The sequence below is a fragment of the Periophthalmus magnuspinnatus genome, chromosome 6 (genome assembly GCF_009829125.3).
Source record: "Periophthalmus magnuspinnatus isolate fPerMag1 chromosome 6, fPerMag1.2.pri, whole genome shotgun sequence".
Classification (NCBI taxonomy): domain Eukaryota; kingdom Metazoa; phylum Chordata; class Actinopteri; order Gobiiformes; family Gobiidae; genus Periophthalmus; species Periophthalmus magnuspinnatus.
The window spans coordinates 11,458,926-11,480,250 of record NC_047131.1 but is presented as its reverse complement, the minus strand read 5'-3'; the positions used below and the strand labels follow the sequence as shown (position 1 = coordinate 11,480,250).

General features: G+C 40.7%; 1 protein-coding gene across 1 annotated transcript; it reads right to left on the bottom strand.

The window, feature by feature from the left end:
• Nucleotides 1-9,685: 9,685 nt before the first annotated feature.
• Nucleotides 9,686-20,435, bottom strand: st8sia2 (ST8 alpha-N-acetyl-neuraminide alpha-2,8-sialyltransferase 2). The gene is made up of 6 exons (XM_033968383.1): nucleotides 20,338-20,435; nucleotides 20,050-20,091; nucleotides 15,769-15,897; nucleotides 14,621-14,878; nucleotides 12,563-12,856; nucleotides 9,686-10,004 (listed from the first exon to the last, which is right to left on the bottom strand). Exons 1-6 carry the CDS (start codon nucleotides 20,433-20,435, stop codon nucleotides 9,686-9,688), a joined length of 1,140 nt encoding a protein of 379 aa, XP_033824274.1.
• Nucleotides 20,436-21,325: the final 890 nt, after the last annotated feature.

The window sequence follows — 21,325 nt, the reverse complement described above, 5'->3', positions numbered from 1 at the left end:
CATAGTGTCGTCTGTGCTTCCATGTTCCGACCAAAACAAACTGCTCACAATAAAACGCTTTACTCTCATCTTTTATTAGGTTTCCATTCCCAAGCCTATTTTACTTCTGCTATAAAGAGTACATTCACATTGTCATTTATACAAAACATGGGTTATAAGAATACTGAATGTATATGTATGATAAACATGCCGATGTTAATGTTAGCAATGATACAGTAAAGAAGTATGGTGGCCTTTAAGGAACAAGAAAGTCACTATAAACAAAAACTAAAGACTCATGCCGACCAGCACGCAGAGCATTCACACCACTTTTACACTCAATGTAAATCCTGTAGAGATGAAAAAAATATATAAAAAAATGTTGCTATATTTTCAAAGTCATCAAATGAAAACCTTGAAGTGCATTATGTCACTTTTCTGGTAAGGGTTTTGCCGCCTGAGGGTAGCCATGGAGATGTTATTGTCTTTCCTGGAATGTTCCACAGTAAACTAATTAGTCTTGCATTTATTCAGTCACATGTGCGTAGCTAAGAAAATTGGAAAAGCATTGAAAACCATGCATTCACGAGCTGCTTGTCTCTATGGAGATAGGTGTTTTAATGTCACACTGTGCAATGTTCCCGACAAAGAAATAACATCATGGACATGAGGAGGTTGCAAATTCTTCGCCATAAAAACGAATAAACCTTTAAAAATACACACATAGAATATTTAAAGGGCCTGTGTACACTATTTTCTGGTCTGTGTTATAACGTTATCTCATCACAAACACACCTGGACTTGTTTTGTTTCATTCACACAAGTTTAACACACAAACCCTGAACAGGAAACACTCTGTTCCACCTTGTGATGTCACGCGGTAATACAGGAAGTGCTCTGCTGTGTTTTTAAACTCCATACACCTTCACTAGAATCATTTGGATAATTTCAGCCCTGGAATTGTCAATCTCTACTGAACAAAAGTTAAATGGTAACTGTTAACTTGAAATCTACCACTTCATGACATCACAAGGTGGAACGGAGCATTTTGAGATTTGAAAATGTAGACAGTAGTTACTTTTATATGAATGAATGAAACAAAACGCTACTCTAAGTATGTTTTTGAGGAGGTAATAGCATTAACATAACATAACTTAAAGCTCACTGGTCAATTTTGTGCAATATAATACCTTTTTAAAGAGAATGTATCTATTTTTTTAAGTTTTATTTTGATATTTCACATTAGGCCTGTTTGTATTTGTAGTTATTTTCTGTTTTTCAGTAGTTGTTTTTTATGTTGGTTGTTTTTCAATGCGTCTTACTCTACATGCCAGACTAATTATCTGTCACTAGCGCCCTGTTACTTCTAAACCTGATTAGAGTCTCTTCTCCTTTCCGTCTCCTCCCTTCTCAGTTTTGGGTTAATTGATTGCATTAGCCACATGAAGTATATATACGGTGGGACTATTTTTGTCATCCACAAGTGATGCATTCATGGACACAGGCTGCTGACGTCCATGGCACTACTTTCATGTTTATTCTTAACCTGATGTGCGTCGGGATACGTCTGAGTAGGGAGCGCTTTGGTCACAAGACGCCCAGGCACGAAGAGAGTGGACAGAACTCTTCATTTGAGTTGGAAAGAAATGACGTGTTTAAAGGAGACAGATCCCGCTCATCTGCTGTCAGTTTGTTTTGTTTATGTTGTTGTGTTTAGTTTCATTCTTACATGTTTAACACAAACATCCTGCATATTTAGACTGTTTCCCCTTGTGGTGTCATTAAGTGGTGATACAGGAAATGCCCCACTGTGTTTTTAAACTCCATAAACCTTCACTAGAATCTTTTTTGATCATTTCATGCCCAGATTTGCTTTTACTTTGAAGTTACAGCTATTGTTTCAGACTCATTGAAACGGCTTTAATCTTAAAACTACCACCAAATGACATCACAAAGTGGAACAGAGCATTTTGAGTTTGAGGGATCTAGACAGTCTGATAGTCCAGGTTCACTCAATCATGTGTGAATGAAACAAAACACAACTCCAGGTCTGTTTTTGAGGAGGTAACACTATCATAACATGACTTAAAGCTCACGAGTCAGTTTTACATACTATATCACTGCCATTTCAAGTTTTTTAAGACGTTATGTATGAACAGTGTCAATAGAAAACCACCCAAACAATTAATTTACTTTCTGCTGGCGACAGTGGAACATGTTGCAGTTTAAATGAGGCGAGTAATAGGAGCTGTTTTGCACTTTTGTTCAGCTGTTTTGGACTTTTGGGGTTACTAGCAGATAGGATTGTCAAAATTTGGTTGTTGAAAATCAGATACTTATCGATACTTAAACTAATATCAAAATATAGATATAGATATTCACTATGTCTCTTGGCTGGCCTGGGAACACCGTGTCCCACCGGAGGAGCTGGAGGATGTGTCTGGAGTGAGGGACGTCTGGGAGTCCCTGCTTAGACCGCGACCCGGTTCCAGATACGCGGAAGAAAACGGATGGATGGAAATTCATTTGGACAGGTATCGAGCGCTATTTTGTCTGGAATGTTCTGCACGTAGCATTTGTTCATTTTTTAAAATAATTCTATTTATTCTACTAGTGTTTTTATTTTTGAAAAAACATTATTTCATACTGTGAATAGGGTCGCCTCTCCACAGATCTGTACTATAACATGGCCTGGTGGAGTTATTCTAATCAATTTAAGGTGGAATATTCAGGCAAAGAAACATTGTCTTCATTGAGACAAGCAGCTGTGGCATGCCCTCCTCCAGAAAAGTTACATAGTGCACTTTAATAACGCAAGTGAGGACTTCCTGCACAGTGGCTTAGCTGGCACTCTCGCCTCACATCAAGAGGGTCTCAGGAACAACTATTTGCAATGATTTCACACCCGCAAACTGGTCTCCATAGTCACAATAGTAGGTAAAGTAGCTGTGACCGGAAGGGTCAAAAAGTCAACAAAGCCCAAATACATTCAGCAGTTTTTACGATCTTTTCATCATTTCAGAGCTATTGTGAAAGTGTTTGTGAACAGGGCGCTGTTTGATGTTAGCCTGAGTAAACAGACTTCTGTGTATGGCCAAGAACCTCCTCTTTACACAAGTCAAACTGCAGCCAGCATACCGTTGTGCTCTTTTAGCCCTTCTTATTTGTTATTTTAAGTAGGCCTAGAAAATGTTTCAGGCCACTAGTGACATTTTTATAGTTGTAGGATGACAAAAGAGGTAATAATCTTTCACACTTACACTTTTCATGAGCAAGAAAAATCAAAGATGTTAAAAGACTAACCCAATAGCATGAATAGAAAAAAGAAAATAAAATCTTAATAAATCTTAGAATCTTAAACTGTTTGTGAATATTTTTGTAATATTTTGGCAGTGAGTAGAGCTTTGTGTAAAACCCTAAACAGAATATACAGAATAGGCCTACTATCACCCTTTTAATAAACACATGGAAATAAATAGTATAATAGGCTCTGTGCACAGCTAGCTCAGTCAAACTCAAAGCAGTCACTTTCATTAAAATCGGAAAACATAAAATGATCATCCTACTAAAATTCAAATTAGCCTAATTAAAATAGAAACTACCCAATTATTTGTATATGTATGTTAACATGCTGTCAGTGACATCCACCTGCAGCTCCCTGTCCACTGTCTTAACTTTAAATATTTATTCATATTAGCGTGATTCTGCAAAAAACTCATAGAGATACAGTTGGACAGGAAGTAGTGACGCTAACAGTGAGGTTGTCGCGCGCTGTTGTGCACAGACCCAATTGAAAATACATTCATAACACTGGATACAATCAGTCTATGAAAAAACACTATTATTTCCACATTCATAGGCTATACACATGTAACTAATATGAACAACAGTGCAGAATACATAGCCTACATAATTCATACCTGCTTAACACATTCAGAAGTACTGCTATGCACTTTAAAGGTAACTCCTCTGAGGGTACACCACCTGCTTGTCTCCATGGAGATCTTACTGCTTACCTGGAATGTCCCAAAGTGTGGCATTAAATTTGTCTTTGATGACTGGACAATGACTCAAATGTACCTTAATCAAGTCAGTAAATCTGTGGAGAGGCGATAAACCTGCTCACAGTAAGAATTTTGGTGGCATTTCTTTAGCAATTACAACAGCTGTAATTGACTTAATGGATAATAGTTCAGATTAATGCCATACTGTGCCACATTTAAAGCAAAGCAGTATCATCTGGGCTACATGAGACAAGCAGGTGGCTCAAAATGTTACACAATGCACCTTTAAAGATAAGTGCAGACACTGGGAGAACAATACAGATTCAATACTCATCTTGCTATTGCTACCAGCTAAGTTCTATAATTTGCCACTAAAATATGAGTTATAATTGTAAAAGCATATTAATCCAACTATTATTGTTAAATCAACACATGGGTGATTGTTTGATTGGTCTTTTATATTGAAAACACTAGATGAGTTTTGCATTTATAAAAACAATGAAAAGTCTGAAAACAGTAGGTAGAGATATTCTGAAGGAGCTGCCATGGAAGAGCTGGAGGAAGACCAGAGAGAGCCCTATGTACGCAAGAAAAATTAAAGGGCTTTGACAGAAATGTTAACAGTATATGGCACCAAATCTAGTAGTAGTAGTAGTAGTAGTAGTTGATGGGATATAGCCTATCTTCTATGGGTCTGTGGTATTGTAGAGGGTAGTTGAGTGACTTGGTTGAAATATTTCATAAAAATATTAACATATTAACAAATTTCACATACAGCTTGGTACTAAACTGGCGTAGATATATAGGTTTAGTCACATTTCTGTCACAGAGGTAGCTTAGCACCAGTGATGAGACAGAGGAGGGGGATGAATAATGGATTTTTTTTTAGGTTATAAGAACATTATGTATGTCATTTAGTTTTGGTTTATCAGAGATGATTGGTATTCAAAGAGACAACTGCACTGCAAAAATGTTCAGTCTACTTAAGTTAAATTACTCTACATCTTTACCTTATTTTATTACCAATGGAGCAATCTTTTTGTAAAATAAAAGAAAACAAAAGAAACAAAATAAAAATAAAAACACATTCCACTTAAATGAAAAAAGACAATCGTGCTTCAATGAACTAAAAAAAAAAACAACGTATTCCATTAATATACTTCAGTCAGATCTGCGCAAAATCACTTTTTGCAGTGTATGAGCATTGTGTCAGTTTTTGTTTCATGTGGACAGACCCAGTAACTGCAAAGACAAGTGACACTGACAGTGAAACAGCTCCCTCTGCTGGTGATGCCAGGACTACAGTCCCATTAGCCCAGACCCATAAGTGAGCAGAGAGGAGTAAAGAACAGAGGACGACGGCAGGCAGGAGCAGAGAGGAGAGGACAGGAGGAGAGGTGAAAGGACAGAAGCAGACAGGAGCAGAGAGGAGAGGACAGAAGCAGACAGGAGCAGAGAGGAGAGGACAGAAGCAGACAGGAGCAGAGAGGAGAGGACAGAAGCAGACAGGAGCAGAGAGGAGAGGACAGGAGCAGAGGTGAGAGGACAGGAGCAGACAGGAGGTGATCTTCGGTCCAGGGACTTAATAGCCTTTTGGAGACTTCAGAGTTTACAAAAAATAATTAGGGAAAATAAGCAAAATGTCTTTTGTAATGTCTTTTAAGTGTAATTTTGCTTTTTGGACATTCGTCATTTGACTTTCTAATTTCAAGGCAAAATTTGCTGAGGAAAAACACAAAACATAAATCGTTTCAAGTGCAAATTTGGTTACACAAAATAAGAAGGTCTGCAGACTATTTTTAACTTTACTTCATCCTTTATCTTACTGTGGTGTTGATTCAGGCCAGTGAAATAATAGTCTGGGGGAGTCCCAACAAAATGCCTTTTCAGCGGCATAGGTGATATCTTTACTTTTATCAGAACCAGCAGCAATGTCAAATAAGGCATGTAATCAAGATCGACTGACCAAAACATCATAACCCAGACACTAATATACAAGTACTAAAAATAGTACAACTCTAGATACTTGTTTACTCAATACTGAATTTGCTTTTGACAAAAAAATGACACAACTGAACCTTTCCTGCATAGTTGTAGAGTGGTCTTGAGCTATCACAGAAATAGTACAAACACGGTAATAGGGTTGTCAAAAGTATCAAAATCAGATAATAATCTATACTAAAACTAGTACTGAAACTAGATTAAAAAGTCACATTCACAGGACAGAAATGAACCTTTCCTGAATAGCTTTAGAATGATGTTGTAGTATAAGACACATATACTAGTACACACCCATGGACCACTATGGAGCCTACCTGGACCACAGAGGGATTACACACATATAAGGCCACATGGTAATAACAAAGAAAATACTACAGTTTGATATTGAAAGTCACATTCTATTGTCTAAAGAAAGTGTTTTTACAATAGTACTTAGTTTTGAAATCGAGTTTGAACTTGTAATATCGTGACAACACTAAATGCAGACTAACTATGAAACTAACCGTCCAAACAAGATCAATATATTTTAAAAGATGCCCATGTTCATTTTCAGGTGGATGGTCTGAAACTTTCTATTCTCCTTAGTTTTGCTTGGAATGTTCCACACTGACCTAAAACGTGTCTATTGCCATGGACAGTACAAAAGCATACTGTGGAACATTCTAGGCAAAGCTAAAATCTTCATAGAGACAGGTATGTACCCTCCACCGAAAAAGTTACATAGTGCACCTTTAGTACCACTCATTTTATACCAATGAAAAGCATTTATTTTTTCTGGAGTAGACGTCAGACTTTTTGTACATAAATTAGATCATAAACTTAAACGTCCTGTACCCATTTTTCCCCATGTATCAAAATGTGTCTTGCCCCATAAAAAGATATATTGTATAAGCAGCTCTTGAGATCAAAATAAGTACCGTCTGCATCTAATTATGAAGCATTTTATTGTCCGATAATTAGGAAGTGCACGTTAGCATGCTAGTTGTTGCTTTACCATGACCGCACATTCCCACTCTGGCCTCTGAGAGTTGTGAAAAGCTCTTATAAACTCATCACAGTGAATAATTAGGATGCTCAGAATGCATAACGTTAAGTGAGGAATAACTTTGGACCGCTGCAAAACGTTTAAAATGAGCTAGTTCTGATTTTCACATTTTTAAGACAGTAAAAATCAGATTTAAGTTGACTTGACCACTTCCACTTGGGCATAGTAGCGATGAGACGATCCCCTGCCTTCTGAGTGCTCGGTGGTGTATCGTTTACAGACAGGTTAAGGACCAGGCTCCATTCACAAAAGAGCCACTGAGTCCACACAAAGAGCCGACAGATGGTGCTGGCAGGAGACGGCTTATCCAAAAGGCCTTTGTTTGCACACGGTTGCCATAGAAACCTCTTAAAAAGGTAAGCCTCGTGAGCGTCCCGAGCTGCGGGGGAAAATCCTGGGTGGTTTTCCGACAGTAGAATGGCCCTTCCTCAGATGGGAGCATGGGCCAGTATTGTGTGTCTATTGCTTATAAAACATCCAAAAGGAAAATCCACAGATGTACCTGATTAACTGGTCGGCTACTGAAAAACAACATGGCCACTTCCAGCTTTGTGGGGCACTGTACAAAAAGCTGTTTAGGGGCCATTAGTTCAACAAGTTACTCCTTAGTACGGCTGCCAAAAGTATCAAAAATCAGATACTAATCGGTACTAAAACTAATATGGAAACTAGAAACATTTGAACAAGAATTGATACTAAAATGTCATTCACAGGACAGAAATTAGCCTTTCCTGAATATCTTTAGATGTGGAGCTGTAGCAGAACAAGTATAAGACACATAGACTAGTATATGTCCACGGACCACTAAGGAACAAACCTGGAAAAATAAATAAGAAAATATAAACGCATCCTTGCGATAGTCCATAGAGAATACTACGATAGCTGTAAAACACTGGTTTATCACACTTAAAGCTGCACCTTGTAATTTTTCTGCTGGAGGGCCTGCCACCTGTTTGTCTCCATGGAAATATTATCACTTTGCCTGGAATACTGCACACCTGTAATTGAGTAAATGCAAATGTGTAATGTCATATTGTGAAACATTCCAGGTAATACAATAACAACTCAATGGAGACCAGACAGTACTGGACCTACCACCAGATAAAATAGTGCACCTTTAACTAATATTTCAGTAACTTTAGTGGTAGATATCAGAACAAAATGTAAAAATAATATAGAAAAATAAATAAATGAAAAACTTGAGATGAGGCTTAACATTCCACTTGAGCGCCCCTGGTGGTTTGTAGGACCCTGACCATGTGTATAATCTATTCATGAGTTTCAATTATCTATTAAAGCTGACATTTAAATGTCTTATATTACATTGTAAAAGAAAAATATAAAATGAGCAGTGAAATGTCTTCACTCCTACTACTTTTTGTCCAGTTGGCAGATTTTATATTTTTCTTTTATGATGGATCATACCTGGACGACTGAGGGATTACACAGACGTCCTTTATTACAAATTAACTTGTGAGCTTTAAGTCATATTATAATGTTGTTGCCTCATCAAAAACATACCAGGAGTTGTGTTTCATTCACACGTTTGAGAAACCCTTTATTATTATTCTGTCTACACCTCCTAAAATGTCTGTGTAATCCCTGAGTCATCCAGGTCTGATCCAGAGTCAAAGAAAAAATTCAAATCTGTCAACTGGACAAAAAGTTGTAGGAACACGTTTGCTGCTGCTTCTTCAGTTCTGGTCAGATTACTGGAGGACACTGCCTTATGAAGGGAGGAGCGAGCTACACTGAAACTCAAAACACCTATTGTTTACAGTTTCTGTTTGTAGGGTAGGTCTAATACAAGTGTGCCTGAGTCATACCTCATAGCTCCTAATGCATGCTGGCTATCACTATTGTTTTCTTTGTTTAGATATAGGTCTAAGGTCTACAACTTCATCCTTAGACCTATATCTAAACAATGAAAACAGTATGGCTCAGGCACAGTTCACACTTAGTGGAGCTCATTAGACAACAGGTGTGTTAGTTTCACTGTAGTTAGCTCCTCCCTTCAGACAGATACAAGGCAGTGTCCACCAGCAATCTGACCAGAACTGAAGAAGCCACTTGGGTGATATAGTGATAGTTTTTGAGTTAACGATTACCTTTTACCATTAATTCAGTAGAGATTGGAAATTCCAGGGCTGAAATCTACCAAATTATTCCAGTGAAGGCATACAGAGTTGAAACATAGTGGAGCACTTCCTGTATTACCACGTGACATCGCAACAGAGATTTTTTTTCTGTCTGAATGAACTCACCTTAAATATGCAAGATTTGTGTGTTAAATATGTGTGACAGAAAACATAACTCCAGGTATGTTTTTGATGAGGAAACATTATAACATAGATAGAAAATAATGGAATATAGGCCCTTTAACCATTCAAAAGATATAATATTTTGTTGATTGTTAATTGCTATGGCAACGATGCTAAATTCTCATGACGCTGAAATCCAGGTAGCTAAAAACAGCTTTGAGTGCCCAAATCCATCATTTTGTACCTGCCCGTCGAACAAAACACAACTCTGTTTTTGAGGAGGTAACGTCATTCTATCATGGCTAAAAGCTCACACGGGTCAGTTTTGTGTAATACTGGACCTTTAAATAACACTTACACTACTAAAGCCTGTAGTGTCCATGCCTGTATAATCCCTACACCACTAGACCTTCAGTGCGCCCCCCCGTGGTCTCTGCGGGCTCACAGGGCCCCGTGTGCAACTGCAGCGCCCCCTGGCTGTGCAGCGCGCTCAGGGTGCGGTACTCCAGAGGCATGACGTGGGGGCCGGCGCTGGAAGTGTAATGGTAGGTCAACTGGTCGTAGTAGTGGTACTTGACTGGAGCTCCGTGGGAGTCCAGAGGGAAGGGCCAGAAACCATAGAGGTGTAGCTGGGAGCAGAAGCGCGTGGCCAGGGTGTACATGAGCAGACCCGTGCTGGGGCGCTTGATGGGCACGTGCTTGGTCAGCCAGTACCTGCACAGGGGACAGAGAAGAAAGTCAGGCAAAAGTACTGACCTCATTTTGTACATGAGTGACATTTATAACAGTCATGCTCATAGTGTGGTACTGATATTAAAGAGGGGGTATTTTACTTTTATGTGGTATTAACTGCTATCACATAACATATTTAGATCACCATGTTGCCTTTTATTGTACTATATTCACCAAAAACTCATTTATGTTTACATTTTGGTGATTGATGGAAGAAAAAAAAAACAAAAAAACTGTTAAACTGTGCTAAAGTGTCGTATTTATGCTAATTTTGGAGCTAATTGCTATGTCAATAAACTACACAACACAGTGCTCCACATGGCACTGTTTTGTACCTGGATGCTGGTGTTACCCGTGTGTGGTCGAGTGGTTCTTAGCCTCCAAAACATCCTTATTTTTTTGTAGTTTGTGATGTTTGGAGGCTGCATTGGTGCTAATGTAGGAACGGTACCAGGCTTTAGGACGCAGGTGTTCTTCTATATAAAACACTGGAGGGTGTATCCATAGATTTAAGAATGATGAAAAATAGAGCCGTTGTCATAGCAATAATAATACACTATGTCGACCATAACAGGAAGCTGAAACCCATGAGTAGGGCCCACCTTTTCATACTGGCATTTCTAGATTTTTTTAAATGGCTATGAAACATTTTTGACTCATACGTGTTTCACCTGGAGCCTCATTTTTGTTTTTAGAATAATCACAACTAGGCATAGAAAAAGTTTATATGGATCTATTTTTGTCTCTGGTAAAGACTTTGTACAGGCACAGAACCCAGAATACTCTTACATAAAGATCCACTTTGTTTTCACGTAGATAAGTTCTGAGAGTTCTGAGGAGGACAAAATGCTGCCTTTGCTGTAACTGTGAAAAACTCAGTCCTCTTCTACTATTTTTACACCAGTCACATGTAGGCGTTATCACTTTTCATACTTCATATTCAATTATTTGTCTTACGGTCATTAGTTACTACATAGCTGGTTAGGGAGTCTTTTTCTGTGCTGTTCCTGTGTACCAGATGCCCTCCCTGTGTTTCTATGGAGTCTTATTCTGTGTAAAAGCTGCTAACCGTGTAGTTTAAACCTCTACAAACACGTTCTATATGGCATGTGATTCTTGTATTAGCTTAGTTGTTCATATTCATGTCTTCATCCTAATTTTACTGCTCCTGCAATCAAAAATTATAATAAGACATGTTTCCAGAATCATTCCCTAGTACATGTAATATTGTCCAGATGGAGTTGGGAGTCTGGATGTTAGATTGAGCCTCATCTCCTCCTCTGCTCAATGATGAGTGCTCATCCTGGGGTAAAAATAGCCTTATACTGCAGAGGATAGCCCTCCACACACTACTGCATGTTCTAGCACCTCCAAGTGAATAGCTCTATGTATTAACCCCTGGATCACCCTAGCCCTGCTCTGTGATATCGGGCTGTATGATACTATGAATACATTTAAGGAAGTTAGAAGCACTTCTCTTTTATTATACAAACTATTTAAAGAGTCCTAAATCCATTTTTAACATTGTAAAACAGCAAAAAGCAGGTTTAGTGCCATTAAAGGAGCTTTATGTAAGATTTTGATTGTACATTTCATAAACATGAGCGATCTGTGTCCCCAGATGTTTGTGCTCAGACATTTTAAAATCAAATATAGATTTTACTGATAAAAATTCTAAAGCTTCGGAGGTTCTGAGCTTTCACATGAAACATGACCTGTCCATGTTCTGAGAGTGACAAAAATGTGTATATGTCCTGTATCTGCAGGTTAAGGCACTGGCAACACAGGTTCAGTTCTGATTGTAGTACCTTTATAAAAGTGTAAGAATGCAAGCTGCATACAGTTTCTTTAATGTTTTTAACAGTCAATTTATTGCTCCTGGCTTATGGAGAGATTTCTCAATCTTCCACTGTCCATATGTTTCATATGTTCCACTTACATATGTTTTAGAACTAAGCAGTATTTATGCTTTTTCATAAATTGTGTCTTGACTGAAACTGAAACTCTGAATAATATTTACCAACTTAACTAAAGAATAATTACATAAACCTGAAAAAACGGCCATAGGCACTAGTATATCCTAGGGTTGTCAGTAAGTAAGTAAGTAAGTAAGTAAGTAAGTAAGTAAGTAAATAAATAAATATACTAAAACTAGTATCAAAACTATATACTCGGTTGAGGTCACATTCACAGGACAGAAATGACCCTTTTCTGAATAACTTTAGACTGATGTTGAGCTGCATCAGAACAAGTATAAGACACATATACTAGTATACACCCATGGACCACTATGGAGCCTACCTGGACGACTGAGGGATTACACAGATATAAGACACATGGGAATATAAAATAAAGTAATACCATTTAATGCTGAAAATTACATTCTATTGTCTAAATAAAGAGTGTTTTATTATTGTTTTAGTATCTGAATCAACAGTCAGTTTTGAGTCTATTCCTTAGTATTAAAATGGAGTTTGAATGTTAGTATCACGACTAGTACATCCCAGGACTCCCAGTTCTTAGTACCCTCTGTGTCTTACCCCCTGACAGCATGCAGCAGTCTCAGTGAGGGTACAGCAGTCCGCACATCCAGCCCCTGCTCCTGGATCAGCCTCAAGGCCCACTCCACCCGCTCCTCCCCACCTTTGGCCATGAAGGCGGGCACCCACAGCACACTGCTCCCCAGCGCCCGCAGCCTATGGGCGAAGCGCTGTCTCCACTCGTCTGTGAGCAGGTCACCGAACGCACGCTGCACCACCGATGGGTTCATGGTGACCAGGTCTGTCCTGGAGCCCACGTCCACCGAGAACTCCTCCACCGGGGCCAGGTTACATCTACACAAGGGGAGAGAGGAGAGAGAAGAGAGAGAGGGGAGAGAGAGGGGAGAGAGAGGAGAGAGAGGGGAGAGAGAGAGGAAAGAGAGAGGAGAGAGAGAGGAGAGGAGAGAGAAGGGCGGGAGGAGAGAGGAGACATAGAGGAGAGAGGAAGAAGAGAGAGAGAGAGTAGAGAGGGAAGATAAGCAAGAAAATAAAATGTATAGCTTTCGCAAAACAAGAATACAACTAAAATGACAATTTTAACTCAAGTAGTTTGGGCTTTCTCTAAATTTGCTTTAAACAGCCAGTGATTAGCCTAGATCTTTTTTCATAAAGAGGTTTACAGCCAATCCTATACCAGTAAAAGCATGTGGTTTGGAGCAGAGTTGAGACATAGGAGAAGTAGTCAGACTAATATTTGTATTTAAAAGTATGTCTTGTTTCATGAAATGAGGATTGAATTCCATATCTACTTAAGAAGAAAAAATCAAATTGAAAATTGTTAAAATAATTATTCATTTTTGACAAGTCGCTCTGCCATAAATGCCCATCCATTTTCTTTTGCTTATCTGGGGCCAGGTCGTGGGGGCAGCAGTCTAAGCAGGGACTCCCAGACTTCCCTCATCCCAGACACTTTCTCCAGCTCCAGTGGGACCCCCGTTCCAGCGTGTCCTCGATATTCCCTGGGGTTCTTCCCCGTGAGAAATGCACCTCTCTAGGGAGGTGTGCAGGAGGCATCCGGAACAGATGCCCGAGCCACCTCAGCTGGGTAAGAAAGCACCCAGTCACTCTGCAGAGGAAACTCATTTCAACCGCTTGCTTACAACTGCTTCACCGCAGATGCTGCACCAATCTGCCTGTCAGTCTTGCACTCCATTCTTCTCTCACTCATGAACAAGACCTCGAGCTATTTGAACTCCTCCATTTGAGGCAAGGACTCTCCAGTCACCTGGAGAGGGCAAGTCACGTTTTTCCGGTCGAGAACCATTGTCTGCCAGACGTTCCCAAAAGACCTCACATTACACTTGGGTTGGCCAGGTCGATCCGGCTTTCTCCTCCACCAGGTGGTGATCTGTTGACAGCTCTGCCCCTCTCTTCACCCAAGTGTCCAAGACACACGGCTGGAGGTCAGATGACAAGGCTGATCGACACCCTTGTGTTCAAACATGGTGTTTGTTATGGACAAACTGTGACTTGCACTGCTGTTCAGCCCATAGGCCAACACAGCAGTGAGAGCTGAAGATGCAGGGGCACAACCCTCAGCCTCACTGGGGTGAACTCCAATACTGGCTGATATGTGGAGCAATAAGCAAGCCCACACCAGCTCACCGCCTCTCCCCATGTGGATAGTGGAGAGTCCAGCCCTTCTTAAGGAGTTGGGTTCTAAAGCCCAAGAATTATTTGTGTGCTCAAACCCCTCCACCATGTTAAGGTGGCGGTTCAAGGAGGGGTCTGCCATGAATACATTAGCCTATATTATAACTGAAAGTAAAACCAGTTAAGATGTGTTTTAGTTGCATGTTAGCCTCTTTATGACAAAGGAGAGCTGGTCAGTCTGGTGGCTGTTGTTCAACCTTGCATAACACATCCAGACTGTCTCCTGCCATTTTCAATATTCTATGGACTATCTCTGAAACTTCTACAATTCTAGTTACAATGTTTAATTACAATGTTAATTACAGTGCTAGCTATAATGCTAGTTACCATATTAGTTACACTGCAAGTTACCATGTTAGTTACAGTGCTATTTTATGTAAGTTACTATGTTAGTTCCCATGTTACCTGATCACAAAGGGGTGCTGGTCTATCTGGTGCCCACAGCGGCTGTTGAGCAAGATGCCTGAATTGCCCACGATGGCACAGCTGTGGTGGTACTGCCGGCGGAGAGGTGGGTTTGAGGGAAGCAGCCTGTACAGGGTGTCTGAGATGTGGGTGCTGCTGTGTCGGTCCAGCACGTAGTGGACCGTATCTCCAGGACTGACTGCTCCTCTCAGAATGGACATGTCCCGCACGGGGTCCAAGAAGTGCAGGATCTCCTTTCTGTGAGGATACCCAAATATCAACAAACAGGTTCAGATGAAAAGTGAATGGTGGCTGATGCTCTCGTCTCACAGCCACATGGTCTCAGGTTTGATTACAGAGGGGGAGACCATAATAACAGAACAATCAGCTGCTCTTTTTCCCCAAGAGTCCACCCCTAGTCAAGCCAGTGGTGCAGGCAGGAAGAGACTGTAGATTTGTTAAATAGTGAGGGGTCCAACTTCAACTTCACATCTGATTTCTAACTTTGTTTTTTTTTAAGTTTTTTTTTTTTTGGTCACAATGCTGTCTGCCTTGGACCTGAAAGTGACATCACACTTAACAACTGACTGGCTCTTTGGTTGCAATGACACTCGCGCTCAGAACTCCAGACATAGATCTTTGCTCCAAATTAGCCGATATAACTGCTAGCCTCGATTGGCTTCATTTAGCTTGAGCTGATCTCTACGGGTGATATCACACGCACTTGGTCCACTTCCTTATACACTGTCTGGGTGGGTCCCATCTGGGTGGGTGCTCCTGTATCTCCAGGTCTGATCCATCAACCTAAACCATGCATAATAAACTAACCTCACAGGTAAGTAGTCCTGATTAAAAGTAGCTCATGATCTGGAGAGGGGTCTCCGGGTGCTACACTGAGGAAGCCAGTTGCTCCTGACAGGTTGCCCCAGGGACATTGAAGGATGGGTCAAATGCAGAGGACACATTTTTCAGTAATGTTAAGTCAGCCTTCCCCCCTTAGCCCGTCCTTTCAAAAAATGTCTGGTGCCAACAACGAGTGGCATTGACAATGTATGTTATATAAATGATGAATATAAAATAAAAAATAAATTTGCCTATCCTTGAGGCAAATGTCTGTGCTGTTTTGGGAGGACAGTAGAGGACTCGACCTGATGAGATTCGCCAGGGTGTGGTTGAAAGTCCAATTCCCTGCCTGCCTGGAACTGGGTCCCTCTGCACCTGTCACACCTGTCACTGAGGAGGAGCCAGGGGTCGGGTTGATGCGCACAGCAGCCTGTCTGAAGAGCGAGAGAAGGGCAAACACATACATCACCATGAACTATGAAACTACACTGTTGTTACTGTACCTATTTTATGTTTAAAATAAAAGTTGCTTTGATTATTGATTATATGATTATCTATTTCAGACTTAAAACGAGTTTGGTGATGATTTACAGATGCAAAAACTGCACACGACTTCTACCTATGACATCATAATCCCGGGAAATTTCAAACAGAATGTTTGGTGAGGCTCAGAGGCAAAGGAGTTTTTACAGAGTATTATTGAATGAAGCTAAATACAACTAGAAAAGCTAAACATCTTTTTGATGAGGGAATGATATTTTAACCAGGTTAAAATCTCAAAAAAAGCCAATTTAGCATAATGTGTTCTTTAACATAATATACAAATGGGCCATTTCTGCACAGTTTTAACCAATGAGACTCTATTGATTGATGAAATTAAATATTATATTACATTATATTTACAAGATTTTGCTTCCTCCTTATTATAACACGTCCTGAACACTTTGTAGTCTAATGGTGCTAGGCTGCTACCCACAATTGTGCATACATTTGCATAACTAATTAATATAATGCCCTCTGCAGAGGACTAAATGTGTCTATGAGAACTAAGAGAACTTAAGAAAACTCTATAGCTTAAACCACAAACATGTTCTGATAGGATTCCTGTATTAGTTTAGCAGTTCACATTCTAGTCTTATCTGCCCAAAAGGTGCAGTTAGATTCATTTCCTGTAATAGTATCTAAAGTAGGTCAGACGAGCCAACCACTCCTCCTGAGACTCATCAAAAACAATTGATACTTTGCAGTGACATCACGCTGAGGGTGTTCTACATGTATGTGTATGGCGGAGTATTCATCAGTTACCATGGTGATACAATGCACACATTAGCAAGCACTGCCAGAAAGGTTTTAACATAGTCTGAAAACTCACGGAAAAAAATCTAAAATTAATTTAAACAGCACATTCTCAGGAGCCTGTGATCAATACACCCATTTAAGTGTTCGATTTGCAGCAAAAAAGGTGACAGTGACTAACTGTTGGCTAACGCTAGCAAACTGGTGACTGTAATTTTATGTCTAAGAGACTGGCTTAACAGTAAAAATCATCTCATCTGCTATAGTTCCAGCTAATTCAGTTCTTTTGGGTCAGACTGTGTTAAACAAAGCCTCGATTAAAGTCTAGCAGAGCTTTAGACAGAGCAGTGCCAGCAGTTCACATCACACCCATTTCACATTTCACGTTAGGCTAACATGACCAAACTCATATATCACAGCATGTGGTAGCGTCATCAGTGTTACCTGTGTGGTCTGGGTGTCTTGTGGGCCCATCCCGAGCCTCTGAAAGCACATGGGATTGAATTAGACAGTGTAAAAAGATCCCAGAGTGAGAAAGCGGTGCAGAGGAGACCATTACAGCACAAATGGAGCTGTGAGATGTAATGTAACCAGAGAACCTAATCACATCACAGTTTAATCTGGATTACAATCACAGTGCAATCGGAAGAATTACATTACCTGGAGTCCCAATTTGTCAGTAATACAGGAACTTTTAAAAACTCATGAAAAATTACAAACCAATGTTAACTTTTACGTGTACTTAAGTATTGTGATTTTGGTTATGACCTGAATAAATATAGATAGGCTATAACTTTTTAAATAGAGCAGCACTAGTGGTGGGTGATGTTGCAGAAAGAGCCCATGTTCTGACAGATACTGAATAGAAGGGGCGTGTGGGGACAATATACAGTTTAAGCATGGAGCTGTGTTAAAAAAAAAAAGTTATTGCAGTCATATTGTGGCTTGAATAATTATGCTAATAAATTACACAATAATCTTGACATAGTGCAGTCTAAATCTTAAAGAGTTTAAACAGCTAACACATAACATATTTAGATCTTTTTGTTATCTTTATTGCTTTGAAAATGCTGTATTTGCCAAAAACAGCAAATTAACATGTTTTATAAGTTCCACTTTTGTTTCCCGATGCTATGAGTCTTCCCTCCCTTGCTCCCCATGTTTAGTCACACCCCACAATCACAGTGCATCCTGCTCATGAAACTACTGCACATCACATCAGGTTTGTCAAGTCGTAGCGTACAGTTTTGCATCATGCTTTTGAGGAGAATTGTCATGTGGGAGTGTGGGTGATGTAGGCTTGTTGGCTGAGCATTGGACAGGCTTACACTTTCAAGAAATAATTTAAATCTCATCACTATTGCTTTATTTCTCAGAACAATTGATATTTTATGAGTATTTTGCGCATAGCCTTCATATAAAGTCTCCACGAGCTAACTTCTATGTGCCAGCACGTGGATAGAACCCACATCTTCTTGAATCATTTATTTTATTCCCTAATAGGGTTGTCAAAAGTATTGAAAATCAGATACTAATCGATACTGAAACTAGTATTGAAACTAGATACTAATTTGAGCAGAAAAAGTTGCATAATGACAGAAATGACCCTTTCCTGAATATCTTTAGAATGATCTTGAGCTGTTTCAGAACAATTATAAAACCACATAAACTAGTATATACAAAAAAGGGAAACTATTGCTTCATCAGATGCTCTTTTGTGTAGACCTGTAGGCCTTTAGACGTTTAGCTGATTAGTTGTCCGTGGTGTCTTAGTCAACCAACATTTGTATTCAACCGGATGCAGCAGTGTATCAACTAATTATTTAATTTAGATTATAATGAATTATATGGGACAACAGCAGAGAGAAGTGAGTCCTGTGCAGGTGCAGTCTTGTGAGTGAGTTTAGGTCAGATACATAGAGATACCTAACAGTTTTGAGAGTTTTTGCCTTGCCCCCTTTTTAGTCGACTAACCGATTAGCTGAACATCGTCTACTACAGCCCTACATAGGTTCGAGAGTAGTTTTGGATGTGTGGCTGGTATGAAACATGTAGCTGGTCACAAAGGAGTAAAATGAGACTGAGGACTGCCCCCCGCTCTCTTCCTCCCCCTTCCTCCTCTTCAGTGTAAGTGGATCCGGGCCGCGTTGCTGGAGACAGTGTGGTCCTCAGAGACCTGGGCCGCTCCATTTCAACAGCTGCTACTGCCGCACCCCAGGCACGGCCTCACACCCACATCCACTTTAGACCCCAGTAAGTCCCAGCTTAGAGTTTGTTTAGTCCAGCTTTAGTCCTGGTTTAGTCTTTGTTTGAGCCTGTTTACACCGACGTTAGTTCAACTAATTTAGTGTTGGTTTAGGTCTCGATTCGACAGGGCAGTAGTTGACTTAAGAAATTCTTGCTTGACTAAAGACATGCTCCTGAACATGGCAAAAGCTCACAAAATGATATGCCCAGGAATGTAGGATACAAACACTTGCACTAACTAGTCCTATCTTTTTGGTCCATAAAATCCTTATCGCAATAAAATAATTTGTTGACTAATAAACATTGACCGAATGACTCAGACAAGTCCTTGACTTAACCTGGTTTGGTCCAGCGTGAGCCTTAGTGGTACAGTCCAAGTTCAGACTTGGTTTGAGTTCTGGTTTGATCCTGCCTGGTTCTTTCTGGGTTTAGGCCTGGCTGAAGGCAGTCCTGGTTTGATTCTATAAAAAGCAGCCTCAATCCTAGTTTAGACTGAGTTTACACTTGAACTGCTTCAGGTTTTGTCCTCATGGTTACTTATATGCTTTATACGGTGATGGGAAGAATACTGAAAAGATATTTAGTTACAGAATACTGAATACCTGGATTAAAATGTATTTTGTAACATATTCTGTTAAAAGTACTGTATTCTGAATACTTAAAATATGTTTACATTAAATTGCATTATATTATAGAGTAAAAAATCTGACATATAAATACACTTCATTTTTGTTTGAGTCTTTAAGTAATAATTTATGTCTAGTTAGAGAAAAAAAACAAAAAAACAATGCACATGTTTGCGTTACAAGAGCAGTGTTTTCAGTTTTTCTCACTAATACCAGGCTGTACTAAACCCAAAATGGCCTGATGAAGTACCATCATGCATTCTTTTTAATTTTGTAAAGTAACTGTATTCTGATAACCATTCTGAAATAGTAACTGTACCATCATACAGTTACTTAAAATCTATATTCAGAATAGATATTTTCGGTTCAGTTACTTCCCAATACCGGCCTTATAGACCTGGATACTGCTCAGGGCACCTGTTTAGTCCCGTTGAGTCTGGGTTTAGTCTCGGCTCAGTTCTGGGTAAGTGCTGATGCTCAGTCCTGGTTTAATGATAACATCCACAAAAGACCCTCTCTGTGGGAGCTAGAAAACGCCGAGGCCGTGGCTGCGTGCGTCCGGCGGGCTGTTTTCAACTCCCAAACTCACGCACGGACAATATCCCGTGGAAATGAGCCCTTTTCTTTGCGCAAAGTGGCGCCAGGACGAACAATGGTCATTAAAACCGAACAGATGCACACAGACCCGGGCTCAGCGGTACTCACGCGCTCTCTCGTTCAACTTGTGTGATATCATCCACGATCAGGAGCACCACGAGCAGCGTGACCAGCGCGAAGAGCAGAGCGCGCGGTACGAGCGGCATGTTGGAGACACGGGGGTGCACTGGCTCTCTGGACCCGTCCCCCGCCTCCCTCCGTCCTCACACCGCTACATCCAGCTCATCACACCGCTACATCCAACTCTTCACACCGCTACATCAGCTCCTGTCCCGGTGCTCAGACAGCCTCACACCGCTACATCAGCTCCTGTCCCGGTGCTCAGACAGCCTCACACCGCTACATCAGCTCCTGTCCCGGTGCTCAGACAGCCTCACACCGCTACATCAGCTCCTGTCCGGGGGAACACATCTGCCTCTACCCCCCTCACGCCCCCTCACGTCTTCTTTTGTCCGTGCGCCGCCTGCAGCATCTCCTCACCAGCAGCAGCTCTGGCCCCGCTGTAGGCTGCTGGTCTATTCCCCTGTTAAACTTTGAGATGCGGCGCACACGCACGCGCTCTTAAAGGTGCAGGCCCAGTGATGCTTTCAAAGTAGGCTAAAAGTAGCCCTAATTAACTAGATCTATCCGTTCTCTTCTGCTTTATCTGGGGCTGGATCACAGAAGCAGCAGTCTGAGCAGAGATGCCCAGACTTCCCTCTCCACGCACACTTCCTCCAGCGCTTATGGGGGATCCCTAGGTGTTCCCAGGCCAGCCCAGAGACATAGTCCCTACAGTCTACCCTGGGGCCCCCTCCCAGTGGCTCATGCCACCTTCATGAACACCTCCCTGGGGGGGTCCAGGAGGCATCTAGAACAGATGCCCAAACCACCTCAGCTGGATTCTCTAAATGTGAAGGAGCAGCAGCTCTACTCTGAGCTCCACCTGTATGACTGAGCACCTCACTCTATCGATATGGGATCACCCAGAAAAAGCTTTGCCTTTCAATTCAGCTCCTTCTTTACCACCACAGTCCAATACAGGACTAATATGTGG

Coding starts and splice junctions, on each gene's coding strand:
- st8sia2 (XM_033968383.1), bottom strand. CDS start 20,435: ATGCCGCTCGTACCGCGCGCTCTGCTCTTCGCGCTGGTCACGCTGCTC. Junction 14,879..15,768: donor ACCCTGGCGAATCTCATCAG/GTCGAGTCCTCT, acceptor GTATCCTCACAG/AAAGGAGATCCTGCACTTCT. Junction 12,857..14,620: donor CAGCACCCCTTTGTGATCAG/GTAACATGGGAA, acceptor CCCCTTGTGTAG/ATGTAACCTGGCCCCGGTGG.